This window comes from Solea senegalensis, linkage group LG11 (genome assembly GCF_019176455.1).
Source record: "Solea senegalensis isolate Sse05_10M linkage group LG11, IFAPA_SoseM_1, whole genome shotgun sequence".
Lineage (NCBI taxonomy): Eukaryota > Metazoa > Chordata > Actinopteri > Pleuronectiformes > Soleidae > Solea > Solea senegalensis.
The window spans coordinates 21,732,666-21,758,155 of record NC_058031.1 but is presented as its reverse complement, the minus strand read 5'-3'; the positions used below and the strand labels follow the sequence as shown (position 1 = coordinate 21,758,155).

Below are 25,490 nucleotides of genomic sequence, written 5' to 3'. Positions count from 1 at the left end.
AGCAGCTTTAAAGGGTAACTAAATCCCCTCTGAAGCTAACTCCACCAAATGTCTGACTTGAAAAATGCCAAGGAAGTGGGGTGAGAACTGAGTGTAGGAGGGAGGGAGTGGGGAGCAGAGTCTGGAACCACAAGCTGGTTAGACAAGAGGGTGACAAAAGCTTGTACCAGTGACACAAGAGTGAACTAAGAAAGCCAATGGTAAAACATGAATGCAGTAACTGGTGTTTGACCAGAGAGGCAGGAGATATACCCATTTTTATCACATGTGTAATTTCAGTACCAAACACTGCACTGTGATATGCACCTGGATCAATAAATAACATTACTAGACCCTTATACACGGTTTCACATCACACCCACAAGTTGTCTCTATGAGAAAATATTAAACACCTTGTGTCCTAACAGAGCACTGCTCGAGTCAACATCTCAGAGGGATCCTGTCCAGAGAGGATCATCACCATCACCGGCTCCACAGACAGCGTCTTCAGAGCTTTCACCATGATCACATACAAACTTGAGGAGGTAACTTTTAATGCATAGTGCTCACTCACTTCTTCCACATGATACTGCAGTATCAGTCAAAGCAACTCATAGAGAACAACTACCGGGCTACAAAGGAAAAATGTGTTAGGGCCAAAATAAGTTGCTTGTGAGAGTGAGTGAGGAAAAGTGCAGGAAGCTTTTTCACCCAAGTATCACAAAAAACAATCTCCTGAGCTTCAACATCACAGCATTAACACTAATGCACTGTTATTGCTATCGACCGTGCTCTATAGCGGAGCACATTTGGATATCATCTGGTGTGATGTGTTTACATTCTTGTTTTTGTCCATTTCACATACAGTAAATGTCCTTTCAGCGTAATGTAAATCAAGTGATCAGAGAGAGAGAGAGAGAACCAAACCCCTGCATCTCTCTTAGATTCTGTTTCCAGCCTTGGAGAAACTGGGTCCATGATGGGAGACTTTGACCAATCAAGAGACAATTCAGAGATAGAGGGCCTTGCTATTGGTTGTGTAGTATGCAACTGCATGTACTTTTGATGAAGAGTCTTAAAGAGATGTCAGTAGCAGTGGAACATTTCAGAGATGGAGAGATTGCCTTGGGTCAGTGGACATCTGTCACATATGACAGAACAGATGTCCATCTGTCCATGTGCTCATCTGGTGGGAGGGGCTAAGGTCATAGAGAGTATTGAATGACCTGAAGATGAGACAATCAGCATCTGGTGTGTATGTATATAATGTTGATCACTCAATGTTGCTTTACACTACAGGTTTTGCCATTCACTCGCCTTTCTCTACCACTCAGCCACCATTGTACCTGGCATCAATCAACCATTGTTTTAGTAATCTTACTTACTACACTACAGAGCGACACATACTCCAAAAGAGCAGATGCATCCGTTAATGAGAATGCTCTGTATATCATTTCATGTTATTCTAAGGAGTTGGAGTGGACAGGTTCCTCTCGCCATAAATTCCCATGGCGGCTGTCCATCACCACACTAATTAATATGGAGGACTGAGCACCATCTTGTCTGTGGCTAAGCATCACAGCAGGCACGTACACTGGCACGTAAACCTGTGCTCCTGTCCTCAGGTCGACAGCCTTCAGTAAACACGTGCTGGCTGGGAGCACAGTCCAGTATTAATAATAAAAGATGTCTCAGAGTCGCGTCTTTTTCAACCCTTTAACTCCCAGATTTCCATGGCAACGTGTTGTCCGACCCACCGTTTCCTTCTTAGTTGAGTTATTGTACGTGTGATACCTTTTAATTAAAAACAAAAGGGGGATAATCTGCTGTATTATTCCCACATTCTTTTTCTGCTAAGCCCAGTTTAAATTGGTAATGATCACACAGCAGCAGAGGCTCTCTTAGCTGTTGCAGTTGGCATTGGATCAAACCCCAAACATGTATCATATGTGTATTTTCTCCACAGGTATAGAGGCACAGCATGTATGAAAGCCACATAATCTCTGTGAACCACCAGAAATACAAACATGCTTTGGGGATTTAAGGAACTCATGTAAGCGGCGTCTGTGTAGCCCACTGTGTTATTTCCACCACTTCGCTTTGAGAGTCTCTTTTTAGTTCATAGCAATGTTCACAGTTGTTAAAAGAAATGTGGCTTATATTTTTAGATCAAATCAAGAAAACGATGCCCAGAGTCTTCTGATTGTGCAGGCAAGCTGCGTGCTCCTCTTCTAATGAGACAAGACGTCAAGGAGCCTGATCCGCCTCACTAAATATAGACGCAGAGCAGAGAGAGGCACAAGAGCCTCGTCAGAATATGCTTTTCAAATTTAAAGTTCACTGTTAGTGGAATTGTTATGTTCCTTTCATGAGCAAAGTCCCTCGAGGCGACACGTCCGCGCTGTCACCTCTGAAGACAAGCTCCGCTAATTTTACCACAGACTGGCCCCAGTGCACACCCAAAAAAAAAACAAAGTGGTGAACTCTGATGGGAAGAGACGACATGTCTTATTTACATTTTAAATGTTAACAAATTAATTACAATCTCAATCACCATTCTCAGCCAAGTGGACAGATGTTTGTTACCTGCACTTAAAAATACTGTAGACGGCTTCTATTTCATTATTCTGGATTTAGAAATACTTAAAAAGATCAAAAAAAGAAAGCTGTAAGTTACATTCTACATGTAGATTTTAGGCTTTGATGCATAAAATAAAATGTATAATCTAATACTCACATTTGAAAGAAAACGTTCCTTGTTTCTTAGCAGTGTAGGCAGTTTTTAGAAAATACAATAAAGGTACTATAAAGACTGAAAACAGGATGTTTTTTTGTTGTGTCGTTGATGCAGTGGAATCATATTTGGCAAAACTCCTCCTTAAACACTGTAACAATATAAAAACCCTCACAGCGCTTAATCAGCAGTTTTCCCATTTACTCATGAGTTACTGCACCTGCACATATACGACGATACGCCTTTGATTTGCTATACTGTCTTTGTCCTGAAAATGTGTTTGCCATGAAATAAAAACACACAGACAAGTTCTACCACTTGCAGTACCACTGGTAGAGAAAGAGCGAGATAGAGAGCAGGAATGTATGTTTGGAGTGTTGACGTAAATATTCTGTACAAACACTGACTAACAACGACATTCAGCTGCTTTGTTCCACACTAAAGCATTATGTGCGTGTGTGAAGAGGACATACTGTAGCTCCTCCAGCACGGGCTCATGCTTTAGTTGCAACTAATTCGGAGGTTTGACACCAGATCATTCCTTTATTCATTTTACACTTAGCAACTTTTTTAATCATTCAGACTTGACAAGGTTATGGATAACACATTTTCCTATATAGTGACAAAATGTTTTAAAAAGAAGTCTCAAGGTTAGCAGGTTCAGCGTGTTGGCACTGGGAAGGACATGTAGATGTCCTGGCTCAGTTTCATGGAGTAGAGCGAAAAGCTCAAAAGCACAGTTCACTCACCACTGCTATTGCAATTAATGCTCTCCCTTTCATGCGGTATGCAGCGGCACATAAAAATGATTTAACAGCTTTTTTTTTCCCCCCGACCCCTCACTGGACAGAAGAACATACATCACTGCTCTGCATCCTGTGGACTCTCATGCCACATACTCAAATATACAGAAGCTGAGGTTAATTTGGTCAAAGCTCAACCTTCAGTGAATCATATTTGCTTCATCTTTTTGATTGAAGATGATGCAGTAGAAGTTAATCTTGGCTTCATAATGACTGCATCACAACATATTATGAATATAAGGCCCTGTGGTGCTCATCCTTTCTGATTTTGAGGTTATTCCCGATACGTAGTGAAATGTTGATATGATTCATGTGATGTGGCATAACTGCTTTCCAGTGTTAAAAACATTCAGGTAGATACTTTAAGGTTCACTGTCTAAGAATGAGTGTGTCAGGCAACTACGGTGGCCTTCTCATACCACAAAGCATATAAAAACTGAAACATGAGTCTGAGGCAGCTGTAGAAATGTCAGCTCCAGATGGCCGCCTCCATAAAGCAAGACCACTACCTAAAGTACATGTAAGGGGCTTATTTTAAGAAATTATACACTTATACAACTTATAGGTAGTATACTCAATGTCCTGCAAGAAACCTTCCTTCCTTCTTCAACTTTCTACAACCTAGTGGATCCTGTGTGGTCCTGTGTGGACGCCTGTAAGGACACAGGTACCGTTACACAGAAAATGTGTGGATTTGTGTCATATTAAATATCCTTGAGTGCAGATATTGGGAATAATGCAGTTATTTTGTGTTGTAAAATCCTGTCCTGATTGCTAAGAATCAAACTCAACCGGTTGCTACCCTAACAACTACCTATGCTGCAAAGTAAGCAGTACGAGGGGAGGAAAAAAGACAAAAGCACATTGAAGCATTTCTGAGATGGAGATATTGCTTTGTGTTTGTCCATGTTCCTCTGGTAAAGGGCCTCAGAGAGCTGTGATCCTAGAAAATTAAGCAACAAGCGATCCAGAGAAAAGGCAGTTATGCAACATCATGCAGTAAAACACCAAAATAGAAGAAGCAACTATATTTTTGGCCTAATACTACCGGATGAAAATAAAATCAATAGGGTGCATATATAACAGTTTGAACAAAATGATCTGGAGTCAAATTCAGTAGCAAATAGTTGGAATTAACACCAGCTAAGGTGACTCGTCTTTGACCTCTGCTATCTGATCTCGCCCTCTGTGGCTCACTCTCTCTCTCTTTCCTGCCAACCTCACCATGTATTTTGTTGTTTTCCATCTCCACCTTGTACCTCCCTGCAGGACCTGACTGCACTGGTGGCCAACGGCACCATAAGCTCCAAGCCACCGGTGACCCTGCGGCTGGTCATACCTGCCAGCCAGTGTGGCTCCCTCATCGGAAAGGGAGGAGCAAAGATAAAGGAGATCAGAGAGGTGAGAAGTCCAAACACAAATCTACCTCCTTTCTTTACTTTATAGGACCATAAAGACCAATGCTGAAATATGAAGAGAGCAAATCTGCTGGGAAAAGCTTCAGCTAGAATAGAAAGATACTACACTTTAAGCTGTTTTGCTCTTCTTTTCCCTCTGCTGCATAATTGCATTAATACATTTTAGGTTGAATTAGATGTTCCTATTCAGGATCACTGCAATTACAATTCTAGTATATTAGTCCGGGAAGATGAAGTGCACACATTTGACTACACTTGTATAGTTAAATAAAATAAGGAATGTATGAATATTTTTACATAGATCACAAGACATACATGATAAAGACACTTGAAGAAGAAGGAGGATTTACATAAACACACTTGGTGATGTCCGAATGTGTGTTGCATACAAAGTACAGCTGAAGCTGATGGGAATATGGCTAGGTTTGCAGGTACGAGCTAAACGATGCTTCACAGAACATTTAACATAAGCAGTGAATCAAACAACATAGAACATAAGCTATGGTTTAAAATATGCACAATTATTCAAGGTAGTGATCAATGTTATAGACCCCAGAGCATTTTTTTTTGTACAGGAAACAGCACTAAAGAATCAATTGAAAAACATGTGAAAATTTGAAATGGTGACGGTAGAGCTACAGAGGATAACCCGTCTGTCATGGCTGATAAGGAGTTGCCAACATGTCTGTGAAGGTTCTCAGTTATTCAGATCATAGTTATCTTTAGTAGTTAGCTGTAGGCAAAAAGACTTGCTTGAGTTAAGTTGAAGAGAGAGGTGCGTGGACACACAGTCACTGAACTGAACGGGCTGGGATCGCCGGCTTTCAGCAGTGCTGTCGCTAAAAACATCAGACTCCTCTGTTAAACATTGAGATTTTAGACATTTCCTCGATAAATGATGGAGATTAACGCATGTTTTCAGGATTTTTAAATCTTTTTATCTGATCTACAGCATTGTTCGATTTGATTCTTGTATTACGCTCATGACTTCCTATGTCAACACTCTCTGACAATTCAATGTCCGGCAGTCTGTTGACGTCACATTTTAATATCAGCTCAGCTCACTTGGAACCTCGCCAGAGCAGGTACTAACCCTAATGGAAAAGCAAAAAAAAAACGAGTAGAGGTGAGTGTAGCCAAGACATGCTAGAACTGTATAATGGAAAAGCGTCTATAGTGCTTGAGCTAAATGTGTGAATGTGTTTTCTCAACTTCTGCCACACGCAACGCAGGGCAAAGAGAAGCAGGAAGTGTAAATGCTTGACGCAGCTCCATTCAAATGATAAAGATCCAGTTGGCACCTCCAACATGGTACATGAGTGTCAGTCGGGTTTTTTTCAGATTTTTTCAGCTACTTTAACAATGGAAAAAGGTGTATGGTTCTAGATAGTAACAGCCAATGCTGCAATATACCTTATTTTGGGACCAACATGTCCCTTGGCTTTCAAATGGGTGCAAGCACATTTTCTATTCTATACTATTACGCAGGCACTGAATGGTATAATTACCAATCCAAAGCATCAACAGCACTGTGGTCTGTCCCTGACCTAATATACACAGAAAAAAAAATGGTTGAAAGAAGAAAAAAAAAAACCCTCAACTGGTACCACCAAAATTATCTTATTTTATTTTATTTACTTGAACAAGATATGAGCAAGATTTATTTTTTATTTTTTTTTAAATTACTAAGCAATCCCTCCAACAATCCTTTGTTGTTCTAGGGTGCAGCTCATGTGGAGTTTCTTAATTTCCCTATTATTTCGACATGAATGATTATATACGGCCCCAAATGTGACAGTCTATCTTGTAGGTGTTGGCAGGTATTTCAGAAATTAACGCTTTAATCTGGTTGTAGTGCTTGAGGAAAAGTGAGATGATCACCAAAATCAATAAGTATTCATCCTCTGGAGACCATGAATGTTATTCCAGAAAATCCTCAATCATTATCAAGTATTATCTTTGTCAATATGAAAAATTAAAGAAAAAAAACCTTAATTTGGCAACAGCCAAATGGATTAAGTTAATTCAAATGAAAATTAGCAAGTTATATGACATTTATGTGGCTATTATTTTCTTTTAAATTTCTCAACTATTGTCTTTTTTCAGTGCATGTTGTAAATGGACAAAAATGAAGCAATTCACAAAGCAATTCACAAAGCATTTGGGAAAAAAACAAGGAAAAATGATTTGTAGCAGGGGCCCATGCCTCTGCATTTAGGTTTGTGCCCGACTAAAATTGGATTTCGACCATTAAGGCAGGAAATTAGTGAGACAAAGTGTCTCGAGATAAATCACTTCAGCAGCAGTGGCAGCTTTGAAAGGGAAAAAACAACTCCTGACTACATTTAGGCTCAGCTGAAACATTAGGATTAAACTTATCAGATCTGATGCCAGAGACATCTGACTCAGTACCATTCTACAAATAGGCTCTCTCATTTTAGCCTGTACCTTCAACAGTCTTAGCATCCAGCGGGTTTCATGACGTTGGATGCACCTTCTCATCGCATTTACAGTCCAGATTTGTTTTGTTTGGTTTCCACAGGACACATGTTCGCAGGCAGTAGCACCACCACAAATCCTCAGCATACGTAAATGAAGTTGCAATCAAGTTCCTTGCCGACACACGTGCTAATTTAAGGATGTGTCAGCTAAAATTTAAAAGGATCACATTACGTTTCCAGGCTGTGTTCGCCTTGCAATTGGAATACTGTCCTTGTCCCAGTATTCAAGCACTTTCGGGGTAATTGATATGAATGGAGCGTCACTTACAACCTTCACTAAACTATAAGCCAACTCCATAACATCTGGTCAGTTATCCTTAAGGGTCTTAATGGACTTTCTTAAAGAGTTTTATCGAGATCAAAAACATTTTCATTGTCTTTTAGTAGTTGCTTTAGTCATTAGCACCCTGGCCTAAAATCAGTGTTGACAACTTAGCAACTTTGTCGCTATATTTAGCGTTGTGTAGCAGCCCAACACTCCTTTATATGCCCAAGATATATTGACTCACCTTAAGCAGGAATGATGAGGTGTTTGGGTTTGTATTGTTACACAGTAGGTACCAGAAATGTTTACCTGTTTTTTGGGGGTTAAACTTACACTACCATATTACCCATTAACTTTGAACACATTGTCACATTCAATATATCTTCCTTTGAAATAACTGATACCAGACAACTCTGTAAAATGATGAAAAAGTATGACATTTACTGAAGGGTTTAAGGAAAAGTACAAATATCAATCAATAGTAAAGTAATGTTTAGAAATTAACAGGTATGTTGTCCTTAACAAAACCAGGAGTTAATCTACTGTTTTTTTTGCAATATAACAAAACACAATTAGTGCAATTAAATTCTTCCCCCCCATACTATTAACAGTCCCTTTTCGGTCTGGATATTTAACCAGCTGACCTTAACATTCAGTCGACCTAACTAAAAACCATGAAAAGCATATATCAAACTAAATTGATTGGTGCTGTACAATTACTGTAAAACTTAGATAACACACCTGTAAAGTATTTATTAACGTACCTCTTCCACCTGTTTTCTTGTTAACCCCTTGGTCTCTTTCACAACATAAAACACACCTCAACTCTACACCAAACTGTGGGCGCGCACACACACACAAGCTCTCAAACTTAACTCCAACAGTAAATAGACTTAACTTAACTTACAGCTTCCAGTCTCGGTCCCAACAGCGGATAATCCAAATGACGACAACGGAAGAACAACGAATGCGATGTTCCCGTCCAGAAAACTCCCAACGGTCCTCACTCGCACGACGCGACGTCCTCAGATCCCTCGGCGCTCCGTGCTAGCTAGCTCACTTAGCTTAGCGATAGCGTCCTCCTGACGTCTGCAACAAATCGTGGACTTCAACTTGTCTCAGACCCACTTGACTCACACTCATAACTTATGAACATACACACTGCTCAGGTGCACAATGAAACTTCAGGTGTTTCTCAAAACTCTTCAACAATTAACAGCTTCGTTACCACTCACGCTCGCGCTCTCCTCTCTTTTCCGTCTCTCTCCCTTCTCCTTATCCAACCGCGCCCTCTACTGGTCACCTCCATGTCTGCAACCAATTACTGCAGGAGATTCTGAGTTACACCTCAGGTAACCAATGAAACACTATATCAGATTAAAGGTATATTTCCCTTTTCTTTTATTTAAGAAAACATCACTTTATACCCCAAACCTATCTGTAACAATTAATCATTTATTTATTAATGCACTTATTTACATTTTACCTTCTTATAACCAAATGTATGCATTTCAGTTACAGGCATTTCAGTTTTGTTCAGTTCAGTGGTCTTCCCAAGTCTTTTCCTTCTCATAACCTAATTAGTAATTATGCACACATTTTTAACAAGGGCTACACAAGCATTTAAACCCCCTAGTGACTGTTTCTAGTGTTATTGGAGATGATAACCCTTCAGTATCCACACTGCAAATGAATTGCGCAGGCGCAAAACCACCACTGACTGATTTGTTAATGTAAAATAAATCCACTCCACTAAAGAACCAAAAGAAAGCCAATATCTACTTTCCTTACTGAAGGTTTGGCAACACTGCTTAAAGTAAAATGTAGGCATCACGAATGGAGCAAAAGTGGTGCCTTGCAGCGAGAAGACCCGGGTTCGAGCCCCGGTTGGAACAAGGGCCTTTCTGCATGGAGTTTGCATGTTCTCCCCGTGTGTGCGTGGGTTCTCTCCGGGTTCTCCAGCTTCCTCCCACAGTCCAAAAACATGCAATGTGGGGATTAGGTAAATTGGACACTCTAAATTGACCGTAGGAGTGAGTGTGAGAGTGAATGGTTGTTTGTCTCTAGTTGTGTGTGGCCCTGCGATGGACTGGCGAACTGTCCAGGGTGTACCCCGCCTATCGCCCGATGTAGCTGAGATTGGCACAGCACCCCCCGCGACCCTCTGGTGGAGGATAAAGCGGTTAGATGATGATGATGATGATGCCTCCACTATGCTAGGTGGCTACGCGCCCCTTGTTGACACTTTCGGGTTGAGCTTGCGGATAGCTGTTAGCATGTCAAGCAGGAGCGTTTAATCTATGAACTTTAAAGTATACTTATAGCATAATATTTGGTCTTCTCAGCAGTCCAAGTAAATGTATTGGCCTGGATGTTTTTGTCGCTGTTGTCTTATTATTCTTTGAACCAGCGAGTCTCCCAATTACTCAGTTAGTAAAACTAACATGGACCATTTGACCAGCATGATAATTCTTTCTTTGCACTTAAATGTCAATGTAGTGATTGTGTGTGTGACTTGTCAATTTTCTTTAACCCGGACTTGATATTAAAGCTCCAGTTTGTAACCTTTGGTGTTTTTTGTGGGTGGATGTAATTATTGTGCCTCGGTTTGGTCCTCATAAACAGAGACAATGTAACATTATTTGTATGCTGCATGACAGCCTCTGTCAAGCAAAACTATCAGACCTGACTGAGGGAGCATTTAAGAGAGAGTTGTATGTATCAGCATTGTGTGAAGTCATGTGTAGCTGGGCAATTTGGTTTATATCAGGGTGGAGTGGCTCAGTGGTTAAGACCCTGTGTGCAAAGACTTCATGGTCGCAAGTTCAACTCCACCCCTGGCAGGTTGTACTCAATTCCCTTGTAAGTCGCTTTGGATAAAAGCGTCTGCTAAATGACATGTAATGTCTGTACTTGTCAAAGAAGAGTGGCAATGCACTGTGAATACACTCTAAAATAAAATATTTACTGGTCTGTATTACATGATCTTAAAACTTCACTTCAGATACCTGTTTTATTTCTTTGGCTTTTTAATGTTAATTGAAGGATGTTTACGTGTGTTAGAAACAATAAAATTGACTATATCAATATTTCACTCTCATTCAATATAATAAATATGGTAGATTCAACAGCCTTTAAAATACTGCCCAGCCCTAGTTTGAATCAAAAGGACACTTGCTTATATGTAAAAGTTAAGCACTGCACTTTTAACAACGCACATCTGTGCAGATTATCTTCTTTGAAATAGGAGAACAGATTAAAAAAAAGTCAGCTAAGCCAGCAGCACAGAAAGAAGCCACAGCAGAGTAATCACCACTTGTCTTATCTTCTGAATCAAACGTCTTTTTTTCTTCTTTTTTTTAAACCCCCCTATCCTCTGCTCTGCAGAGCACTGGAGCTCAGATACAGGTGGCAGGGGATTTGCTGCCCAACTCCACTGAGCGAGGGGTGACGATATCTGGTAATCAGGACTCTGTAATCCAGTGTGTCAAGCTCATCTGCACAGTAATCCTGGAGGTAAGAAGCACGCCATTTCTTCTCTTTACTCCCGATTCTCACACCTAGAGCTGACGTCCTGTCAGAGCGATACAGCCTCTGAAGTAATTTCCGCAGAGTGCTGACATACATGTTGTCATTTTTACACACATGCAGTTGCATTGTCTATTCCATCGCAGCAGATTTGAATGCATTTTTAAATCTCTCTTTGGTCACATAATACCACGCACAAACTATCTCTTATTGACTGCAAGCTGCAAATGTGTGCATTGTTTATTTTATTCTTCATTCTTATTCTTATTCTCAGACTTTATTCTTATTTTATCGAATGTGTACAGTGAGCGAGATGAACCAGTTCCCTGTTGCATAATGCATACTTATACCAATAAAGTTAATTCTGTTTCTGATAATACCATAATACCAATACATAGTACCAGTTTATTTCAACACTTAAATGTACAGTTTATATACAGTTCAGTTATTTAGGTTCAGTGACTGTTTGACTGTATTGTATATTGGTATTTTGTGTTGTATATAGTCATTATTGTTTTTCTTCTTGTTGTTTTTCTTCGTATATCTTACCGTAGTTACTATCTTTGTATATGTATCATAGTATAGGCTGTGAATCTCTGTTATTTTCTCTTGTTGCTTGAAGTAGCTGTCACAAAAGCAATTTCAAACCATTTCTGATTCTGCTAATGTGATGAGCCGTTGCTTGGAACTAGATTCACACATTTATCGTTTAAAGCGTGTGTGTGTGTGTTCACGGTGGCGTTCTCAGGTCACAGCTCAAAAATAAAACTGATCTGCAACGAAAAATCTGTCCACTGTTAGACAACAGCTCTCTTGAGAGAAACCGAGTAGGAGTCGAGAGAAAAATAACCCCAAGGACAGTTGCTCCCTGTGTGTACACGGAGGTGCACAAGTCCTTTTTGTTTAAGCGTTGCAGCTGGACCTGACTGACTAATTGCTAGTTTGATCCAGTTTTCCAGGGCTTTCTTCAAAGGCCTGTGCGTTTCATTAGGATTCTGCAGCAGTGGCTTCTTCCTTTTGGGCTCCGAGATTTAAATTATGCAAAGTTATACAAAGAATTTACTGTGACTGTTCCTGCAGAAAAGATGTTCTACACCCCCACCACCACCCCAAAAAAAACAGCATCACCCAAAACTGCAGTTGCTTGATAAGATATGAACTGTCATGTTCACCCCACAGTTTAATCTGCTTCTTCTTACTGGCGCTGAAGAATTTTATCTTCAATGAATGCTTGATTTATCCAGAGGGCAAAACCTCTGCAGAGCCCTGAGGTCTGCACTGACTAAAGCTTTCACAAAGATCACTCACTGCACTGCTTCAATTATTTAATGAATGATTAGTGTAATTAAAAAAAATCAAGGAAGGAAATAATCCCAGTAGCAGTTTGTTTCATCGTTAATTTTTTATTGTTTAACAACATGGCCACTTATGGAATCTTTGCTGGCATCGTTTCAGAAATTGTAGGAATTTATGTTTTGGTTTTTTTTAACAACCTAATTTCTAATCTGTTATTGTGTTTCTGACTCTTTAGTCTCCTCCAAAGGGAGCCACCATCCCATATCGACCGAGTCCCTCACCAGCTGCCCTCCTCATTGCAGGAAATCAGGTAAAAAAAAAAAAAAGGGAATGCTTTACAGCTCCTGTTACATAGATTATCAATGAAAGACGGGATGGTCATGAAGTCTTTGGGGGTTCAGAGAAAGCGGGTCAAGGTCGTCAGCCTGAGAAATGATCATTTTCACCATGACAAATGGCATCACTTGGTTTGGGAACTATTGCCTTGAAGCAAAACGCTTTTTTTTTTGGCCAGAACCATCTAGGTTTTTTGACACCACATGTAACCACATTTACTGCACTCTTACACTAACAGGATGGTTCTGGCTGTCAATCACTAGCTGTATATTCGAACGAGAGAAGGCAATTTCTGAAGGAATTGCAGCAGGATTGCCGCCCTCTGCCCGAGCTGAAGCCAATCTGGAACCGCAGCATTGAATCTTTATGAAGGCGAAGTTAAAATGACTCCAGGGAGTCCAAGTCCAAGTCTCTAACTGATGGTCTGAGTGAAAATTGGTGCAAAATGAGGGATTGGAAGTCCAAAATCTGAATACATCCATTAGTGCTGGCATGGTGGTAATTACAAATTATTGCAAAGGAAGACAAGATACAACAAATCTGCACATGACTTCATCTAGGCAGAAACAATGGCCACTGCACTGGTGCCTAAACAGGTGCTGTGTCCATTAAAGAGCACCAGTGCATGACGAGCTAATGTGCTGCAACAACGTATTGTTGTAACTACCGTGAAATGTCATTCCACTAGATATACACTCATTTTTGCTTCATTCATCTCAGCCCTCACTGTCATTTAGCACCTAACTCACTGTGTCACACGTATAACCACACATACAGCCCTAATCCCAGCCTAGCAGAGGGTCGCCAATTTCCCGGTAAGATAAAATAAGGGACACATTGCACATCTGTGTGCAGTCTAAGCTGCTGATCTGAATCAGAATCTACAACTAGTTAATGGACAAATAACAGCGGGGCATGGAGAAGAAGAAATATATCCATAAATCACAGAACCGGATTTTATTTTATTTAAAAAAAAACATGTGTTAAGTCATTTTCTCCTTTTCTTACATACAAGCTGACTTCTTTTGTGACCAGTGAAGTTTGTTTTCGACGTCACGGCAACATCCAATTTTACACACAGTTATGATGGACATGACATAAAGAGCCAGTGAATTCAGATGTGTGCTCAAGGCCACGCACATGTGTTGGTGGATCGACTGATGACTAAATTATTCTGAGAGAAGCAGCTGGGACTGACACTCTCACCTTGACAACTCACATAAAAGTCCCAGCAGTTACTTGGGAGGAGACATTTCCAATAATCAAATATTTGATTGGAGCCTTGGTGAACCCTGGTGTAGAAACAAGACTCATGTAGGAGCTCCTCAGTGGGGGATCGGGTGGTGTTGGCGTGTGTGTGTGTAGCTGGGATTGAGTGCTACAGATACCTTTGTTTTAGAAAGCACAGATACACACCCTCCCTCCTTCCCTCCCTCCCGCAGAGTGAGTCACAAGATTAGCAAGTGAGACTGGAGACCTGCCGTCTCCTGTGGCTACAGCAGCGCTCCGATACTCTGCATAGCTGTCAGCAGTCTTGACAGTGTTTGCGTCGCCTCAGACTCTGGTCAGTTTCAGGAATGGCTTTGTGTTTTTGAAATTCCTCACAATGAGCTATCAAAGTGAACCTGGTGTGAGCTCTCGATGGTCAGCTGTGGCCTTTAATGAAGGCTGCACAGTGATAATGAGTGTTCACGGGTTTGCAGATGAGTCACAGCCTAGTTAGGTGTGTTCACATAAATGCGGCTTTGATTGAAATTGACACATAGTATTAAAAAGAAGAAAAAAAGCGGAGGTTTTAGTCATTATTTTGACGTCAGATGTATAATTTCACATTGTGTTTGTTTGTTTGTAGGTGTTTGAGGCGTCAGAGTTTGCGCCCCACCCTCTGTACTCTGTTACCCAGGGCGGCCTGGACCTCCAGCAGGTAACTGAACATTTATTCATGTATATAATATATAAATACATATGTTACATTTTATATTAGGGCTGTCGAGGGCCACACGGTTGGTGTAGTGGGTTTTTGTCAGAACAAGGACCTTTCTGTATGGAGTTTGCATGTTCTTCTCGTGTGTGCGTGGCTTTTCTCCGGGTTCTCCGGTTTCCTCCCACACTTCAAAGACATGCAGATTTGGGGATTAGGTCAATTGGACATTATAAATTGGCAATCTGTCCAAGGTGTACCCCACCTAATGCCCTATGTCAGCTGAGCGTGGCTTATCCATATGGAAGATAAAGCGGTAGAAGATGGATGGATGGGTTATGGCTGTCAAAGTTAACATTAGAATAATGAGTTAATGCAAATTGCTTTTAAACATTTACTGATGAAGTTGCATGTTGCAGCTGAATCTCCCTTCCCTTCCAAGTGTGTTGGAGAATCTACGTCACCTTCAGTTAGCATTAAAACTCCAAAGATGTTTAATTTGTCTATTGTGGGCAACTGTAAAAATTAATAGACAACCCAGCTCCAGATATAGCTATAAAAGGCTCATTCTGGGGTAATAAAAACAACAATCCAATCCCAAATGAAGTATAATCTATCAAATGGAAATTATTTTATCCACATTTCACACACTGGGCCTTTAATGCCACTTTTTTTTTCATGTTCTGCGAAACTCTGATGGAGCTGAACTGTGAAGTTAGTTTCAAGTTGGGTATTCCACACATTGACCCATTAACGGTCACCTTTCTTTAAACTAACTTCTCTGCTGTCTTTGTGAGGGAGGAAGAAGATTCAATAGATGTCACCACAAATGTGTGGAAGGCTTGTGCTGTCACCTCAGTTTGAATAGAAAGAGAATAAAGACATCGTAAAATAGACTACATTAAGAATGTAAATGAAAAAAATGATTATGGGAAATACACATGTATACACATGACATCATTTTGTCTGAGGTTAATTCTCCACTCCAGATTAACAAACTGCAGCCCTTGAGAGCGAGTGAGAGTAATGCAGGACTAAACAGCATGTTGAGATTAGAGGAACAGCTACGAGATGCATTCAATGACACTGGTAAATGTACTCAGTTATTTAACCAATTGCTTGCTGTTGCTGCCACCCTGTGGTAATAGATGGACTAATAATAGGGAAATTGGAGAATTGTTACTATTTAAACTTACATTAATGCTACATTAAAGTCAATATGTCTGTATATCTGTTGTTGCCATGTTATTTTATGAGCATGCAGGACTTGTGAGGTTATTCTGGAGAATATTCTGTACTGTATTTTTCTTTGTTTACACATGTAGCAATAATGATAAACATTTTGCGCATAGCGCAAGTAAACAGAATATTAAACATTTGACAAATATCCCTGTGAGGTATTTAACAAATACAAAAAACCCCACCATGATTAATTTGCAATCAAGCTTTTCCAGAATGAGCTTGCAGGCTTCAAACAGCGGTCACCTAAACATCGCCGCAGAACACATTCAGAAATGAGTCTCAGGTTTGTGGGGTGGGGGATCTGAGTGCCGAGTGAGAGCAGGCACTTGTTTGGTATGTCCAAATTTACACAGTCCATCATCTGGCATTAGGTATTGAAAACAACAGCTGAGTGTAAGCTGCAGCTATTGTTCTAGCCTGTCACAAGAGCTGTAACCCCTCCCGAAACACGACGCCATCTCTCTCTCTCTCACTCTCACACACCACACGACGGCGGCCCCATCATTTCTTTTTTAGCCTCTAGCGCTGCACCAGAAACATTTCAGCTTTGGGAATATTTCCCCTGTGACGACAATAGCACACACTGTCTTAACGCTGTTTTTCAACAAACCTGTGCTCGTGAGTGTAAATGTGTGTAATACTATATAAATAGTTCAAAGATTGGAATCCGCCGTGCTATTAATGGCCCGATTATTGCGTCTAGCTTGTGGTGTTTGTGTGCTTTCCTGTATAAACACAGCTGTAATGTATTAATGTAAGGGCTCAGCTCTGCTCTCTGCTTTATGACCGTCAGGGACGGACTGGTAATAGTAGCCAGACACCTGGCGTCAGGCAGAACTGAGTTAAGCTAAGTGCTGTCTGCTGAAACCAGGACTGTAACGAGGGAGGAGACACCACCCTCACTAATTGCAGGCAATAGACAGATATTAGTATTTCACATAAATAAATGATAACGCGTGTTCACTGGAAGAGAAAAACAAAGGCAAACACTTTTCCAGTACAATGAATTTTACATTATGTGGAGCTAGCGAGCAGCATCACACTGTCTATTATTACATGCTTTTAGCAAATCCTGTAACCTTAATTACAGAAAACAACAAAAGCTTCTTCTTTTTTTTACTTACTATTAGTTGTAAGCAATCCAACAGATCTGCTTTAATCTGCTTTTGAGACCAGTGAATGTTCGCCCTTCATTATAGGCAGCGCTTCTTAAAAGCTCAAAAAACATCCTAAATACTTTTTCATCACGTTAATACTGTAAAACCTTTGATTTATTCAACTCAGAATTTGCATGAAACTAACAGTGATAATGATGCACAACTAAAACTACTACGTGTTTTAATGTTGAAAGTAAACAACAACACGTTATTGTTCGTGCATAGGTTTTAGAACAGGTGTTGGGACATGATGTGCTTTGGTGTAAAAATAGCACAGTTTGTGGTGGAAAAGCAGTTTAAACCATGTGTCATTCGTTCTTTCCGTATTCAATCGAGAATGTAAAAAAAAGGAAAGAAATAAAGCTTCATCGTTTCATTACTTGTTTTATAATCGCTAAATCAAAAAAAAAAGAAGGTTGATTTTGTGTTTAAATCAAATTAAGCAAAATTTGATCACAGATTTACGGACCGATCCGTAAGATCCGATCACAAAAACCACATTCAGAGGTGGTTTGAGGACACATGTGGCCTCACTCCTGTGCTGCATTCACACAATCTGTCCTCGGGACGGATTAGAGAGCGCCGCCTCCTCAGCTGACATCATCTAATCCGCAGCAGTGTCACTATTTTTACACTAATCACTAATGTATACGGTGATTTATCTGTATCCACCGACACAATATTAACAGGTTTTTTCAATGCTTTAAATGTTATTTTATGTAACAGCAGTGTGAGTAGTAGGGCTTTGAGTCACTCACAGGGTTCCCATGGGTCCTTGAAATCCTTTGAATCTCAAAAAGGTCCTTTAAAGTTTATGAAAGTTACCACAAGAAAGAAGTTAAGTTGATATTTGGGTGAATGTCTCCCTTGTTTGGTACGACGCCACCTACTGTTTCATGCTCTGCATTGCTTGATGTACGTATATAGACGAGGCCTGTGCAGAACAAACGTCGAGTCATAATTACCAGTGGTGTGTGTGGACACTGTCTCCACTGTTTGTAGATGTAAGAGAGAGCAAAGTTACACACTGACTTGTCCAAGATCCCAAGGACAATCGCTTGTCCACATGCAGAGCATGCTGCAAATCAATGAAAGTGGACGCCATGGGAGAAGCGGCTCTTACAAGCTGCCCTCACACCTTCAGCACATTCAATTGGTCCTGGAAAGTCCTTGAAAAGTCCTTGAATTTCATGTCAACCAAGGTGTGGGAACCATTCAGCTCCTTGGGTCTCTTATATTCCCTCTCTGTCACACACAGACATGACCACGGTAACATTAGACACAGCAGTCGTGACATCAGTGTGTCCAGTGGTAGCAACTGGACTTGACGTTTGTCTTGAAGGGGTTTCACCTCTAATCCAAGAGTCTTTTCCAGTTGAGAGAATTCATCCTCTTGGATTGAACGAGAATTTACACAGATGACATCAGTGTGTGTTTGAATAAAGGTCGGGGGGAAGCCGGATCTGATCTCATGTGGTCACGGTGAGATGCAGAGTGTGAACAGCTGGACTTGGTGTTGTCCACATGTGATTAGCTCATTAAGAGCAGACGTTAATTCTAGTTCTATAGGACATTCTTGACTGCCATGTGTGTGTTTCACAGCATTTTACCAGAATCTTTCATCGCAGGAGCTGCTTGTTGAACTCAGTGTAGTATCTAAACTAACAGGCAGATATTCCCTTTTAAATCTTTTATATGTCCTCAGTGCTCAGAGGGCTACAGTTGACCTCCATCATACTGGAGCAGATGGATTTCTCTAAAGCAGAAATATAAAACTATAACTCTGCACCGGTCAAGTCCATCAGAGGTTAATAGGATAGACTGTACATCCTCCACATAAGTTCACAACTGAACTATATAGAAAATCATTGAACCTCTACTGGAAAAAGAAGAAGGAAAAAAAAACACTCCTGCGTCGGCAGTGAAGCACTTTCATTAAGAGGCTGCAGGTTTATGACATCTGTGTGATGTTTTATTGCTGTAATTTGCCTAATGCATGATACTCTCTTTCAGGCCTATACTTTGCAAAACCAATATGGCATTCCACACTCAGAGGTATGAACACGCTTACATATTCACCCACTGGAAAAAGCTCTCAAACTATTATTTTAAGGTTATTTCATCAATGTGTTTGATTGAATTTGTTATTATTTCTATGTCCTGTATATGTATATGTATATGTATATGTATATGTATATATATATATATATATATATATATATATATATATATATGGCTGGGCAGTATATCAAATCACCATATTGTGATGTAAAATATGAATTCAAAATAATTGGAATTGACATAAAAGTCAATAATTTGTGTCACAGCAGAATCGGACCATGTTTATAGGGCATTTTATCAAATATCATTTATTGTCGGCACAGATCATAAACAGCTACAGTACAGAAACAGCTGTATAATTGTGTCGATCTGTCCTTTTATTTTAGATTATATCACAAACCTCTAGAAAGATTACACATTTTCATGATTTCAGAGAAACAACATGTGCCCAGAATTAAATGAAACTTATTCTAATATTTCTGTTCTGTATTTCACAGCTGGCCAAGCTACATCAGCTGTCAATGCAGCAAGGTCTGAGTCCCATTGCCCAGCCTGCTTCGACTATCATACCTGGTATGTACAGAAGTCACATTGCTCTTTGTTTACGTACAGGAATATTTATATAATAGTTTCCTTAAAGAAGTTGGTAACACTTTACAATAGTTAATTAACACTAATTAATGTCAGCATTTACCTACAGTTCATTCATGTAATTGACTGTTTTTGACTGTTAATGCAGTTATTCATTTCATTATAACTAAAAAGCTTTAACTGTGACTGTGAACGTCTTTAGTTAAAATGTTATTCAAGGTTTCTGTGTCTGCATAGTTGAAAATGTGTTTCCCTTCAGCGACACATTACTTAAGAATACTCGGTAACACTTTATATTAAGGGACACATATTCACCATTAACTATGGTGCTTACTAACGTGCATATATGTAGCATGCTAGCCCTTTATTAGTAAACATTGAGCACGTATTTACACCTTGTTTAGGAAAAATCTTAATTCATGATGTAAAAGAGGTAGAATATGGTTATGTAAAAAAAAGTGTCAATATGTGATTAATAATCACTCAGAAAGCCTAGTATGCGACGTAACCACTAATACCCACTATTATATATATAAATATTTAGTATCTCTGTAGTTGTTTAAGGGTCACCAAGAGCATTCATAAAGATTAATATTGGTTAATATATTCTTATAGTTAAATGTGTTACCAGTAGCTTTATAAACCCTTGAATAATGCCTTAGCCTGGACATTTGCATTATTATATGTTATTTAAAAAACATAATTAACAGTTAGTAAATGCTTATTATTGTAAAGTGTTACTATCTGTAAAGATGTCCCACCTGCCTTTGAATGCACCGATTATGAGCTTTTATTACAGCAAATGATTACATGAAATGATACAGAGTCAGAAACAAAAAAAGGAACGAGTGCTGCGTTAGAGGATCAGTCGATAAAAATGGAAATGACTGTAGCAGCTTTACTATATCTGGCAGGCTGACAGTGGCGGCTCGTGTCGTTCCACTGACTCGAGCAGTGTGAATAAATATTTAAATATGTGATAAAGACGATTGTGCTCAGTCGTTGCTTCTCTTTTCTCTTATCAGGGATGGACTCGAACTCCCAGACATCTCAGGAGCTGCTCATCCCCAATGATGTAAGTAGCAGTAACTCATCACTTTAAAGCTTTCGCTTCTTTCTTTATGATGGTAGTGTTCTCCCGTATGAACTGCACAAAAACCCCCCCATCGTATACAGTGCTGTGCGCTCTGCAGCCGGTGACTGCACATTCAGCGGTGTGCCTCTCAGAGGCAGAGAGTGCAGGGCAACTTCCTAATCATCCTCATTATTCTAACCTCCAACTAACCCAAGGTTAAAGGGATTCTGAGCTGATATGGATCCTTTTGCATTATTGTCTGGGCTGCAGTTGCAGTGCTTCGGAGTGACTCCCATGAGTGCTCAGTAAATCCTCTCATGTTCCCTGACCTACTTAGAAGCTGTCTGCTGTCAAAACAGCCAATAAGAAAACAGACAAGGATCCTTTCCCTCTTCACTCAGCCTCCACCAGGGTTTGATGAAACGTCTTTCCAATCCGAGAGCAAAATGCATCGAGTCACTTCAAATGAAAAGAGTCGGGCTACATTTCCCGTCTTGATCCCTCGGATGTTACATTTTGCTGGTTTGGATGTGTGTTATTAATTATTACATTCATTATTCCCCTTGTTTCATTTAGAAAATGAATTAAATAAAAAAAAGCCCACATATCAAGTCAAATTCATAATTAAGCAGTTAGTAATTTATGGTTTAATTTGCAGCTCTGGTATCCGGTGTAATAACAGAATCACTTTAGCTCATTAAAGATAAGATAACTATTGTTGCTTGTTGTTAGTAAATCTTATGAAAAGATCTGAGCTATTAAAATGTTCATTGATTGTATTTTTTTTTTAATACAACAGCCCTGCTTACAGGAAGTCAGAATATGTAACATATTCTGACTTCCTGTAAGCAGGGCTGTTGTAACAGTTTTGTCATGTAGACAACGCCGTGGTTTATAGATATTCTTTATCATTTCATGTAAATATAAATTACTTGTGGCAAGGGTTTAATTAGTAGCTGTGAAAAGACATTGAATAACAAAGTTAATGAGAATTAATGTCAAATCTACACTGAAAAAAGAAAATGGTTGAAAAACCAGTACTTAAATTGGTAACACCTGGATATATGAACACTTTATCCAATCAGGAGCCAGAACAGCAAATGAAACAGTCATTTCAGCTTGTTTTTCTGTAAATAAAACATCAGATGGGTTCATTGACTGGCATAGGCAGGTGGGAGGGGAACGCTAACAGCAGCAATACGCAGGAAGTTAGCCAAAGGTTAGCCAATGACGACACGGTCGCTATCAGCAGCTTTAAAGGGCCAGTGTGGAATAATTAGTGGTAAATAATCATACACAACTCTCTTTACTCGCTTTGTTTCCTCGTTGAGTCGTTTGTTTACGCGTTGGGTTTATGTCGGGGAGCTGTTCTTTTTTCAGAAGTTTGTAAAGTAAGATTCTGAAATGCTAACTCTGGCATGCTAGCACAAGCATGCTAGCCTATAATAGGGTTAATCTAACACTTTTAAAGTGATTACACACTCATGCAAACATATTTATGGGTAGTAAATAGAATTTCTGCCAGTTAACCCTCCCTAAATATTAAACACTTTGCCTCAGGAAGCCAAAGTCCCAAGAAACACTCCTGCCTTTTAGCTCACTTGCACCAGCTCATCAAAATGTCTGCTCTAAAAAGGCTCAGTAATTTCCTTCCAACATCCAAACACTATCAACACAAACAGGAGCTGATGTTAGTGCATCTCTTGGGGACTATTTTAAACTGCGTAGCTATCGCAAGTATTTACTGCGGCAGGATGGTATTTGAGGTAGTGACTTAAAAATAAACTGCAGCGGCCATGTTTGGTGACAAAGGAGTGTGTCTGGAACACTGGAACACTGGAACACTGCGGCTCATCCATGTGCTTTCTGGAAAATAATAAATCCAGGATTGTTTTCTCCGAGGAATAAAGTGCAATTTATCAGGATTCATCTTCAGAATGAGTGTTCCCTTTATTGAAGATGTCTTGTGAAGGGATTTATCGACAATGAGAGAATCTTTATCTGCTGCAGCTCCTTTAGATTCAAAGAAAAACTAATCCATACCTCATATCTGCAATTCTTTATTAGAGAGAACTGTTATTTATTTATTTATTTTTAAGAGAGAGAGAGTATTGTACTTTACCATATAGAACAATAATCCCCAAAATGTGGGCCATGGCCCCCTGGTGAGCCATAGGGGTACTGCAAGTAGGCCACAAGAAATCATAGAAAAAATGATTTAAATTTTTAGTCATTAAAGTTCATAATGACAGTTGCGGGAGCCAATCCCAAGTGACATAGGGAGAGGCGGGGTCACACTCTCACATCTATGGTCAGTTTAGAGTGTCCAGTTAACTTAATCTGCATGTTTGTGGACTGCGGGAGGAAACCGGAGTACACAGGGAGAAGATGCAAACTCCACACAGAAAGGTCCTTGGGATCCAAACTGGTGACCTTCTCGCTGTGAGATAATACTGCACACCACTACACCACCCACATTCGGCTCAAATCATTATATTAACAGAATAAACAGAATTAGAAGTGGATATTAAGTTTTAATTATTAAATTTCCTTTGCAAATGGTTGCGTTCATGTAGATGAATTTGCACAATCCACTGATCATTTATGTGCTTTTGTTTTGTAAGTTGTAAACATCACAACTCAGTCTTGAATAAACTCAATAAGTAGATGTAAATTAAACCCAAAGTCCAACGATACAATATGGAACATTTCTGCTATTCAAATCTGTCTCTGTATTTAATTTCTTCGCCCTTTTATGACATCATCCACTTATTTGAGGAGACGACAAAACAACAGTTCCCATGAGCCCATGTTGTTTCATGATCACATACTTACATGTTTTGTTACATTTAATTACATTTTTAAGGCAGTTTCCTTGATTTATTAGTGGATAAAAAAATAGATATGTGGAGTTTTTTTTGGGTTTTTTCCTCTTCAGAATTTAAAATGGATCGCAGCATTTTAAAGTTTAGGAATGGCCTTCAACAGCATTTCTAAAATGCCTGAAGGCTTTTTTCCCCCCCTCAAAGTAAACCCCCACATGGCGAGTGGCACAATGCATCAGAGGAATGAGGGAGTCCAGTGCTGTACGTGACAGGGACAGCTGTAAGCTGTGGCCATTGTTCCAGAAGAGATGACTTGTAGCCATGACTGAGTCTCCTCAGCCTTCCATCCCCCCTCAGGCTGGAGCCACACTCCGCCTGCACAATCCTGCTCTGTGCTTACACACTGAAGGCTGGGGGCATCTCACACACACACACACACACACACACACACAGAGATGCATTGAGAAACAGCTTACACACAGTCAGCAGGATATACTGTAATACTGCGCAAGTAGGACTTGGCCAGAAGAAAAATGGCTGCACCCTCGCCATTCCATTGCTCTTCCTGTGTCCTTTCAAATAACTGCCTCAGCAGGAACTCAACAATATGGGCCACTTACAGCTGAGGATCAGGAGCCACCGTGTTATTGATATGAAAACAAAACAAAACAAAAATCCCTGTTGTTTTCATTAGGTTTACAAGTCATTGAAGTATTTTATATTTATATATATTATATTTATTTAATGAAGATGAACTCAATACCGTGCTTAAATACAGTGCTAAAGTCTTAAGAGTGATAATTGACAGAAAACCACACATAAACCACCGTCAGAAATGTCAAAATCTATTGCAATACTGTAGAAAACTCAGGATTATTTGAGTTCAAATAAAATTTAAACACATTTGAAACACAAACTTGTTTCCTAACTGCAAAAGAAACTAAGCAAAATCCTACCCACTGTTTATTTAACTTAACATACAGAAATGTAAAGACTTGGTCTACAATTAGAGGACTGTCCCAATTATATCAAATGCAAAAAGTAAAGGATAAATACATAAATATCAAGAGGTTTAAAATGAGGGACAGTACATTGTGGTTTAAAAACCAAGATAATAATTTTTTACAGTACACTGAATTTTGTACTTAAATAGCACTGACAGATAATTATGTATATCTTTGAGTTTTTTTGTCCATAGAAAATGAACCAAAACTTTAATAATTAATATTAAATTAATATATCAGTTCATTTAAATCTATTTTTTTTTGTTTAAAGTGGAGCTTCAAGAATTTTTTTCATTTGTGTCTATTGGGATTGTTCCTACGGGAATGACTGTTGACTGAGGTCATGCGCGCCAAAGTGGGCGAGCAGTTGACAGCTGGTGTCTATTGACAGCTGGTGTAAAAGGCCAGTGGAGAGTCTGTGTCTCAGTGGGGAGGAGAAATTAACTGTGATTTGAGGGCTGTAGTGGCCATTGTCTCATGAGTTGCTCTCTTTAGTCTTAAAAATCCACCCCCCACGTGCGCGCACACACACACACACACACACACACACACACCTCCACCCTATCCCTAGAATAAACTGCTGAGCCAATAATAGCCAGGCAGACCAACCAGGTCGCTGTGTGACAAATCAGACATTGTGGAACAGGCTGCTTACTTCTCAGGAAAGGAATGTGAAAAGCAGGGACAAGTGCCGCACAAACGCTCTGTGTGTGTGTGTGTGTGTGTGTGTGTGTGTGTGCGTGTTCCTACCTCT

The 25,490-nt window shown here is 39.7% G+C and overlaps 1 protein-coding gene across 1 annotated transcript in view; it reads left to right on the top strand.

Annotated features, from left to right (window-relative positions):
• The window catches only part of LOC122777428 (poly(rC)-binding protein 4-like), a 55,671-nt gene that overhangs the window by 26,485 nt on the left and 3,696 nt on the right, over positions 1-25,490 (top strand). The window contains exons 5-12 of the mRNA XM_044038668.1: positions 408-524; positions 4,786-4,917; positions 11,088-11,216; positions 12,760-12,834; positions 14,713-14,784; positions 19,194-19,235; positions 19,739-19,814; positions 20,858-20,907. Coding sequence (XP_043894603.1) covers positions 408-524; positions 4,786-4,917; positions 11,088-11,216; positions 12,760-12,834; positions 14,713-14,784; positions 19,194-19,235; positions 19,739-19,814; positions 20,858-20,907 — 693 coding nt within the window. The remainder of the gene's footprint in view (positions 1-407; positions 525-4,785; positions 4,918-11,087; positions 11,217-12,759; positions 12,835-14,712; positions 14,785-19,193; positions 19,236-19,738; positions 19,815-20,857; positions 20,908-25,490) is intronic.